Raw genomic sequence first — 11,183 nt, 5'->3', positions numbered from 1 at the left:
GAGCTAAGAGAATGAAGGAGGCTTTAATAGATTCATACAAGATATTTAGGCCAAGACTTCATCAGCACATGGAGAGTTAGAGTTAATTTAAGTCTTATTAATCTAATTCAATGTTTTGGGCCACGAAGAAGCTTATTGGGCCAAATATGCTAAAGAATCAAGGAAGGAACTAAATTCCTTAAAGAGGAAATCCAAAAGGAGCCATTTTGTGTCTTGTTGCCTTAATAGTGCGTCATCTTGAAGAGGAAACTAAGGCAACCACATATCTTAGTTATTTCGGAATATATTTTGATTGATTTAGTCATATCTTTCTTGATTCACATGGACTAAATTAATAAAATTTCTTATTTTGTTATTTTGGAAGTCTTTTATTATCTCCTTTTAGAATAGGGTTTATTATCTCTATGACTAAATCAATCAAGATATATTCCTAAATAACTAAGATATGTGGTTGCCTTAGTTTTCTTTTCAAGGTGATGCAGTATTAAGGCAACAAGACATAAAATAGCGCCTCACTGGTTTCCTCTTTAAGGAATTTAGTGCCTTCCTTGATTCTTTAGCATATTCAACCTAAAAAATTTCTTTATAGCCCACATATTGAATTAGATTAATAAGACTTGAATTAATTCTAACTCTCCATATGTTGATGTAGTCTTGGCTCAAATATATTGTATGAATCCATTAAGGTCACCTTCATTCTCTTAGCTCTATCTTTTGTAATTGGACCTCTTGAATGTGTAATGGATCCTTTAGACTTCGAGTAGAATTTGGCCCTTGACTTGAAGTTCGATCATGGCTTGGATTTTACTCTTCATTCACATTAATAAGGTTGAGGTATAGAGATTTTGAGCTAAATATATGGGTTCTTATTACAAGAACAAGTTCATTGAACACAACCGCACTGAGTAGTCCATATGAAATTTACCCCAAGTGCCCACAGACAATTCTCTTGTGACAATCATGTAAGATGTGATTCTTAGACTTTAGATAGCAGTATTTTATCTTATATGAGGATTACTCTACTTTAATATTATCTTATATCCTCCTACTCACGAAGTGCTCAAAGGATAGTCATTGGCCATAGTAAGAGTCATATGAAGATAACAAGTTATGAATAAAGAATTTGTTATCCAAGATAATATGTCATGGGACCTTATCCTGATGATTCTTGATATGCTTTAACATGGAAATTCTTAGCCAAGTGATGTGCATAGTTTTACACATGTTTGCTTGTATATTATTGTGTTTTTATTCCAAGATCACCTGTATTTTATGTCCTTTCGTACTCTAGGAGATTTTATAGGTCCATCATAAGTGTTCGAGTAATTTTAGATCAATTTCGGGCAAAAACAGACGTAATTAGAGGCTTTTAACCTTGGGTTGACTTTTGAAATGTCAACACGGGCCGTGTTTGAGCCCGTGTAGAAATTCCAAGCAGTGTAGCTTAAGAACTTTGAAGCAGTGCATTTTTCGAGGGTAACACGCCCTTGTTACAGTTGAGAACACGACCCGTGTTGCACACCCTTGCTCGTTTTCAGTTTATTTTATCATTTGGAGACCAACACGGCCTAGACACAGCCCGTGTTGAGGAACCAATGGGAGGTCATCAAACAGCTAACCACACTGCTAGGAAGGTTCTTGATGATAGATTCTATTGGCCGACCATTTTTCGGCATGCTAGAGCATTCGTACAGGTTTGTGATGCATGCCAAAGGTTAGGTAACATCTCTGCTAGTGAAGAGGTGCCCCAAACGAGCATTCAAGCGGTTGAGATTTTTGATGTTTTGGGCAATGACTTTATGGAGCTCTTTCCTTCTTCTTTTGGCAATAAGTATATCCTTGTCGTTGTTGAGTATTTCTCTAAGTGGCTGGAAGCGCAGGCTTTCCCGACTGATGATACTAGAGTCGCTACTAAGTTCCTTAAGTGATTATTTACTAGATTTGACACACCGAGGGCACTAATTAGTGATAGAAGGACTCATTTTTGTAACAATCAACCAGAGAGAGTACTTCAGCAATATGGAGCAACCCACAGGTTTTCTACATCCTATCACCCGTAGACTAGTGGACAAGTAGAGGTTACTAATAGGGGTTTGAAACACATCTTAGAGAAGACCATGGGGTTGAGTAGGAAGGATTGGGCGAATAAGTTAGATGATGCACTTTGGGCATTTAGGACAGCCTATCGTACTTCTACAGGTTTTACACCTTATAGGCTTGTATATCGAAAATCTTGCCATTTACTTGTTGATTTGGAGCATAGAACCCTTTGGGCCTTGAGAACTTGCAATTTTGATGTTGATTCTGTAGGTAAACAGAGACAGTGGCAGCTCAATAAGTTGGATGAGTGGCACCAGCAAGCTTACGGTAACTCATTCATTTACAAGGAGCGGACTAAGAAATGGCACGACAAGTGGCTGAGGGGCTCCAAAGAGTTTCAAGCTAAAGACCGAGTTTTGCTCTACAATTCACGTCTTCGTTTGTTCCCATATGTTCCCATACTTGTGTACAATTTAAAATTGAACGGGCGAAAAAAGAGAAAAGATCAGCGATATTAACTCTTCATCTTCCCTTGTAGTTTTTCTAGGCGCGTTTCAAACATCTCGAGGCGGCTTCTAGGAGACTGATTTCCACCTTTTGACGTCGGATTCGTGACTCTTAGGATTCAATTGAAGATTGAAGAGGAGTTTTGGAGCAATTCAAGAGGCATTTTGGAGATCATTTGCAGTGTAGATTAACGCTTTGAGTTGTTCATCCAATTCTAAGGAAAATAGTGTACATCTTTCGATTTCTTTATGCTTTCATTGTAATTGAATTTCTATTTGTTTTAAACATGAACATGTGTAGCTAGATTGATTGTACCAATTGGGGTTCCTTGCTATGTTGGCTTTATACTGAATTGTTAAGATTGTTCGAAGTTTTTTTTCTTGTATTCTTTTTACAATTAATAGTAAAGACCTGGTTTTCGTTACATTAGATGTATTGATTACTGTTCATAGAATTTTTCAGCAATTGAAAAATTCTAATTGAGTTTGGAAATTTAATTGCAAGAACAAGTTAATTTTCACTTAGAGATAAGATTAATTAATTTGCTAGATTAAGAATTAATAAAGCTTAATAGAGGTGGATTAAAACTTAAGGCTAACTTAATAATCAATTGTTAGGAAGAGATTCCAACTTTAAGTTCTTATGTTTAGGAATTCGGTTGTCTCGAGAGGGAAATCGAATTCATTTAAAATCCGTCCATAGGTTACATAATCGGATTTAACAATCTGTTATCCTTTGTTTGGTTGCCAACTAGTTTAGGTTTCCTTTGGGTTTGCCTTCTTGTTTTGATTTCTCTCTTTACTCAATCATTCTCGTATTTCATTTAGAATTTAGCTTCTAGTCATTAGTAAATTTAGAAACCCCCATTATTAATTTTAGGCTAGATAACAAGGATGAAGTAGTAACTCTAGGATTTCACTTTCCCGAGGGATACAATATTTTTAATACTTGCCTTCGTGCTAGGCTGCATCGATAGGTTCACTGCCTTAGTTGTAGTTGCATAAGCATCACATCACCAAGGTTGAATGAATGAAGATTATAACAAGTGTTTCTTAGATCTTATTCAAAATGTTATATGCAATTATTAAGAACAAATATGATTGGTTCAATTATAGCGTTGGCACTTGCATTCATCTTCTATAAATCAATGGGAAAAAAAGTACAATGAAAGAATTGAATTAAATTGTAAGATTATTCATTGCAAAGGTTGATTAAGTACTTTAATCATTGCTACATATTTAGGTGGCCATGATGCATTGTTAGATACCAATCTTGATATATGAATATGGATTAAGTTAATTAAAAATTAGCATTGAATTAAAGGAGTTTAATTCATAATCTTTTCTAAATTTCGCTGCTTTGAAAAATAAGAAGCAAGAACAGCTTCTAATTCTGAAAAGAATGAATAGACTAGCCTGAAGGAAATTGTTGTCATTTACTTTAATTATTAGCTTTACTTTTCTTATTTAGAATTTGATAATTGTTATTAATTCTTTTTCTATGACAATTGTTATTATTATTTTATTTAATAATATTTGGCAGTTGTTGTCTTATTTAGTTAAGTGATTTATATTTCTAGAATGTCATATAAAAGGTTGTATGAAAGTAAAAAAAAAAAAAGAAAGAACAAATCCTTGTTACGAGAAACCTAAAGTAATCCTAAATAGGCATAAGGATTATATTATTGATATTAAGATAAACAAGTAATGTAACTTATAAATCTTCTGAAATCATGCAGCGGTAGTTTTCTGAAAGAAGTAGTGGGAGTTTGATAGATCTTAATAGAGTTCAAGATAAACAAACTGACATTAAAATGGAATAAAACTTGAAGGTGCATAATATATGATGGATAACTTTAAGGTAATCATATACAAAAAATTCCAAGTATATAGTAAGATACAATATATTTATAAGAAATGGAGATCTCTTATGGAATATACAATTATATCTCATTGTTTGTGAGACTACTACATTAAGAAGTAATGTTTGACATTATTCTTATAGTTGGCATCAAGCCATAAGATTTTATTGTGGATACCATATTATTTAACCAAGTGAGGATTATGGTGGACCCATCTAAAATAGATAAGATCCATTAAGGTGCAAGTGAGTTTTTTGAGAAGGAATTGAGTCTTTGCATAAAGGTTGAGCAAAGAAAACTTAATAAGTTACATACTAAATCAAAGGGCTGCTTAGTAATGTAATTATAAGTATTAATCCAAATAGAATAAAGAAGTGTATATGAAAGGGTTAGTGGGAGTATAATAATATTTCCTAATATTATATGTTGTGGACATATAGATAAAGGGAAAGTGATAAATCCTTTATCATAAGTCTACTAAGACTTAAAAAACCATAAAGAGTTAGAACATGCAGTTTACTTTCTAGGATTGAGATCTATAAAGATAGATGCTTCAAACTGCATGAATATTCTAAACTTCAAGTACATAGACATATATGTTAAAAGGTTTAATATGGAGGAATCAAAGAAAGATTCTTGACAATGTCTCATGACATATCTCTTTTCAGAGATATGTGCCATAAACACCCATTAAGAAAGAAGTTATTAATAAAATAATTTATGAGAAAGCATAATATTCTATTATGTACATATATCATGTTGTGAACTAGACTTTATAATTATTCTAGATATTGATTGTGAATCACTATTAGAATAAAGTCACAAGATAGATTCAATTCATTTTAAAAGGAAAGCATGAGTTTTAGAAAGAGTTCCAAAGATCATAATTCTCACAACTTAAACTCAATACATCTCATTTATTTGAGGCAACAAATGAAAGATGTTTGGATCTTTAATATTCTTTTAAAGAATAAGGTGTGGTTTTTAAGTATTTTTTATATCAAGAGTTAGATAGATAATCGAGCCATTTTAAAGAACTAAAGTCTCATTTGTGATCTATGTAATTGTATTGGAATATTACTAATAAATGACTTATTAGTAGAATATAAAGATAAACCAAATACTGATTGAGAATAACAAAGTTTATCCTCAGTATGGTACGAGTAATTGTGGTATTATCAAAGAATAATCCAAACCGCTAGAGATGAATACCATGGAATATAACCACAAATTTAAGAGAAATTATAAAGCGAGTTTATGATGATGAGGTTCTCATTACATACGTTTTTAAACTTTGTTCATAGTCGATGTTTGATCAAGGATTAGATATTGATCGTTGGATATTAATCAAATGCTTGAGACCATCATAATGTGTTACACTATAAAAAATAGTGTTTAGCGACGGACAAATTCGTCAGTACATGTGCTAAAGTCGCCACTAAAAAGGTTTACTAACAGCTTAGCAACGGGTGATAGCCATCATAAAAAATTGTTGTTACATCCTTAACAATGCCTATAATGCCTGTCGGTATATGTGGCAACGGTAACTACCATCGCCATGGCCGAAGTCAAGCATAGGCAAAAAGGCTTTGTTGCATCATTTTATTGACGGATTTTACCATCGGTAAATGGTTGTCGCTATACTATTGCTAATATGTAAATCTACTTTTAATACCCGTTGCTAATCCGTCGGTAAAATTTGTCATATTTTTTTTATATTAGGGGATCGTCGCTAATCCGTCACCATTTTTTTATATTTTAAAAAATATTTATCTATAGTCATCGCTAAACGCATGAAATATTTCTTTATTAAATTAATTAGTATTTTTAAATTTTAAATTAATTAGTATATTTTAATAATTGAAATAGAAATAAGAAAGTAAAATTAGAAAATAAAAATATTACATACAAAAAATTCAAAGTCAAAATACTGTACAAAAAAATAATAAAATATAAATAAAAAAGTCTCTAATCAAAGGCAGTCACGACTAGAGTTGGCATAGGTGGTGGAATGAAGTCAGCACCAAACATGTGAACTATGTGTTGCATCATCCGCTTGAGTTTGTTGTGAGGGTGTCGTACTCCTAATTCAACTCCGCTCATATCTCACGTTGGAGCGCCTCCACGAGCGATTAGAGGTAATGTTGTTGGAGTTGTGGGGTTGGGTGAAGGTGGCGCCTCTGAGCCCAGCCTGTAAATGCGTTGCTTCTTCTCTCTGCCGACAACATCGACAAACAGCTGCAACATGTCAACTGGTGGAGGATTAGAAGAACCCTCGCCGGGCTGAGATGTAGCAGCTACCCGTGCCTCAACAGTATCTTGTAATATATACATAAATTAAAATTAATTATCATATTAAATTAAAACAGTAGGAATATTAATTAAAATTCATTAATATATTATAAGTAACTTACGGAGATATGCTGGAACTTGTTGTCAATAAACTGGTCGTCAGTCTTGTTGTGCAACCAGCGGAACAGCTTAAAGGCAGTAGGCTCGAGAACTAACTCTCTGACCTGAACAAAATAAGATGATTAAATTAAAGATCATTATTATCTATTATAAACTTAATTAACTCTTGTAAATAAAGCACATAATTTTTATTCTTACTAGTGCCCACCAGTGGTCGATGGCCAACCTCGATCCAGCGTGTAACAAGTAGGGCCTGTACCCGGGCCAGCAGCCTCGCTGAGATAGTTCTTGATGTGGGTCTCAGCGGCTGACTTCACCTCGGGCCTCTTCTAGTATTATGTCCAGTGAGCTCAAGTGTCCTCTATGGTACATCGAGGCCACTTCTCGCTCCTCTTCCAGCCGGATACCATGTTGTGGCATCTTTGAGCTACCTGTCTATCCCATGCAAGTTGGAGCTGGTCCTCATACCTCGAGTCCCAAGTGAAAACTTTTAGCAAAAATAAATAAAATAAAAAAATATTAATAGTAATCACTTGTAAATAAAAAACATATTGAATAATTATAATATTTAGTACCTTCCACTCTGTGAAGTACGAGTCCTTCGTCTCCTTAGGCACAAATCGCCACGCAATACCCCTTACGCTCTATGGCATTCTTGAAGATCTTTGTGGCCCTCGCCGAATAAAGATGAGAGGATACCAACCTGTTTACAACAAACTTAATGCAGTTAGTTTAGACAACAAAATTGAATGTAATTACAATAATTATCAATATTGAAAAAATAATAAATTTTATTATCTATCATTCCCAATCCATATATAGGGCTTCGAACTCCCCTATGATGATTCGATAAGTGAGGTCCCCTCAGGTGTTGGCACGGGTGTAGTGGGAGGTGGAGCAGTAGTGGGTGGTGAACTAGTGGCGTGTGATGAAATAGTAGTAGAAGGTGAAGAATTTGTGGGTGTACTGGAGGATGGTAAAGACAACAGTGGCCTCAAAGAGGCTGTAGAAGTAGGTATAGAATAATGTATTTGGGATGTTTCCATGATAAGGGATAAGGGTGGTGCAGTAGGCTATCTACGACGGTCCTTACATGAACGTCTGTCTGCCACCTAGATTATTTTATACAGATGAAACTATATACGAGAAAATATTATTTTATAAAAGAAAAAACTATTAAGTATTACTTTCTATTTGTTTAGATATAAAATAAAATATTAGTTTGATTTTCTATATTTACTAGTCCAATCTTTTTCTCTATTTTAATTTAATTAATATATTTAACATTATTAATTTGTAGCTCTATTGAATTAAATTTTATAAATTAAAATAATTAATATTTTAAAAAATAGAATAAAAAGGAAAAATTTAAATCTATTTTTATAGCTTCTTATATATTTTAATTTATTTTTTAGATATTATTTTATTCCAAGAAATAATAAAATTACTAAGTTAGTTATTAATTATAGTTTTATACAAACTTTAATTTTTTATTTTTGGGATATTCTTTTAACTCTAAAATTCTATCGAAATTTCGGGAGAGTCTCCTCTATAATATGGACATATCACCTGTAAAACGGGTCCAATTCCTAAGTAAAAAGATTTCAAATATAATAACAAACGCAATACACATCTGCAACACATTTAACATGTTTATCATATTATTCTATTTATTTAACATATGTCCATCATATAAATCATGAATGTAACATGTCCATCACTAATTAGACATATATATAATTTCAATTATATAGTCACAAACACAATAAAAGAATTCCAATTGAGCATATTAATTTATTTATTAACTTATTAGATAAAATAAAAAGAAATAAATATGCATACTACTTGCTAATCTCTATACGCGTCTTCTATCAAAAATGAATCTGAGAAAATACAAAAATATATATGAATATAAAAATTAAATATTTATAATAACAAAAATCATATAAAACTAAATAATTATAATTAAATAATTAAACTAATAATAAATAATGAATAGAAATTATAATAAAAATTACTTCTTCAACTAAATAATAATAAATTTAACAAATGTTTATCATAACATACATTATAAAAATTAAACCTAAAACTTAAAAAATTATAATTAGACTATATTAACATAAATTTAACTCAATAAATATAAATTAAATTACACATTAAAAAATATAATAACATAACTTGTAAAAATCAAACCTAAAATTAATAAAATATAATTAAATTAAATATAATAAAAAAACTTAATTAATAAATTTAACTTGATTTTTATACAAAAAATAAAAATTTTAACAGAAAAATAAACTTAAAAAACAATTAATGTAAACAAAATAAACAAATTAATAAATTAAACTAAATTAACATAAGTATTATTTAAATAAATAACATAACATAAATTAAACTAAATTAATATAAACACAAAATAAACAATTTATCTTCAACTAATATTTTTTACCTAATATTTAAATTTTAAATTTAAATTAAATTATACATAAATTAGATATAACTTTTTTTATATTTCATTTTTTAACTTTATAATTAGATAATTAATATTTAGCCAAAATTACATAATTAAAATAATAAAAAACATAACAATTTGATAAAAAAATTACAGCTTACTTTGTCACCAGAAAGAGATGGGAGACGACACCAGTAAAGGAGGGGCTGGGAAATCGGCGGCGAAGCTAGGACAACAGTGATGGAGCTAGGACAGTGGCGGCGCCGAGAAGATAAAAAAAATTAAAACGCAGAAAAAAAAATTTTAAAAAAGAAAAGAAAAGAAACCTACTTAGGCAACAGCGGCAGCAAAGGCAGCGGTGCTAGGTAGGGGGGAGTGAGAGGATGGCCATGGGAGGGGGAGAGAGGGAGAAAGAGAGAAAAGGCAAGCGATGTGCTATTTTAAAACCTCTAAATTTAGCAACGAATAGTGTCTGCCGCTAAATTTTAAGCTATAACAAAAATCATAACGAAATGTTAGCATTTCGTTAAACAAAATTAACGACGGACACTATCCGTCGCTAAAAGTTAGTTTATAATAGAAAACACTGCCATTTATGATTAACCGTCACTAACCAATATAATGGCAATTAAGAATTCTAAGATACTGTTAGCGATGGCAGCAACCGTTGCTATTTAGTATTTATAGCAACGGGAAGAAAGATCGTCGCTATATCTACCAACTTAGCGATGGCTTTTTCCACCGCTAACCAAAAGGAAAGGCACGCCAAATTTTCGTGCTAGTTTGGCACCAATATTTTAGCGACAACGGCTCGTCATGGCTATATTCCGTACCAAAGTCATCGCTAAGTCGTTGCTAAATTATGCGCTATGATTTGGCGCCTTCGCCAGTAACGGCATAGTTTCCGTTGCTAAGACGTCGCCAAATTGATATCTACACATCACTATCTTGTCACTAAATAATGACATCAAGTTGTCATCACTAAATGTAGAAACTCTTGTAGTATTATCACTTAAGGTTGAGAAATAAGGATTCCAAGATAGCATACGGTTACTAATTATAAGAACAAGTTCATTGAACACAACCCCACTAAGTAGTCCATATGGAATTTACCCCAAGTGTCTGTTGTGACAATCATGTAAGACGTGATCCTTAGACTTAAGATAACAGTACATTATCTTATATTAGGATTATTATACTTTGATACTATCTTATGTCCTCTTATCCCTGGAGTGCTGAAAGGATTGTCATTGGGTATAGTAAGAGTCATATGAAGATAATAAGTTATCAAGAAAGAATTCATTATCCAAGGTAATATGTCATAGGACCTTATCCTGATGATTCTTGACATGATTTAATATAGAAATCCTTGGCCAAAATTGTATGAATGAAGATTATGAAAAAGTGTTTCATAAATCTTATTCAGGATATTATATGCAATTATCAAGAACAAATATGATTAGTTTAATTATAGAGTTGACACTTGCATCCATACTCTATGAATCAATTAGGATAAAAGTAAAATGAAAGGATTGAATTATATTTTAAGATTGTTTACTATAAAGGTTGATTAATGCACTTTAGTTATTCCTACACATTTGGATGGTCATGATCCGTTGCTAGATGCAAATTTTGATTTATGAATATGGATTAAGTTAATTAGAGCTAACATTGAATTAAAGGATTTTAATTTATAATCCATATTAATTGCCAACATGTTAAGAACTTTTTAGGTCACACACAAATAGGCTTTAAGTAATGATTAAAATAAAGCTTTAAGCATTGGGCTTAAAATCATATAAATCATATATATTAGGCCTAATCAAACGTTAATTAAATAGGAGCTAGTAAGCCTTGTAAAATGAGCCTATGATGGATTTATTATCCATGAATTAGATCTTAATTAATCAA

General features: G+C 31.7%; 2 protein-coding genes across 2 annotated transcripts; both read left to right on the top strand.

Moving 5' to 3' along the window:
* Window positions 1–1,595: 1,595 nt before the first annotated feature.
* LOC125369767 (uncharacterized mitochondrial protein AtMg00750-like) lies at window positions 1,596–1,928 on the top strand. Its single transcript, XM_048372829.1, has one exon. It carries the CDS (start codon window positions 1,596–1,598, stop codon window positions 1,926–1,928), a length of 333 nt encoding a protein of 110 aa, XP_048228786.1.
* A 189-nt stretch (window positions 1,929–2,117) lies between these two features.
* LOC107260984 lies at window positions 2,118–2,558 on the top strand. The gene has a single exon (XM_015717245.2). The coding sequence runs from the start codon at window positions 2,118–2,120 to the stop codon at window positions 2,556–2,558; it is 441 nt and encodes a 146-aa protein (XP_015572731.2).
* The last annotated feature ends 8,625 nt before the right edge of the window (window positions 2,559–11,183 follow it).

This window comes from Ricinus communis, chromosome 4 (assembly GCF_019578655.1).
Source record: "Ricinus communis isolate WT05 ecotype wild-type chromosome 4, ASM1957865v1, whole genome shotgun sequence".
NCBI classification, from domain to species: Eukaryota; Viridiplantae; Streptophyta; class Magnoliopsida; order Malpighiales; family Euphorbiaceae; genus Ricinus; species Ricinus communis.
The sequence above is the reverse complement of the archived record's forward strand: the minus strand, read 5'-3'. Positions and strand labels throughout refer to the sequence as shown.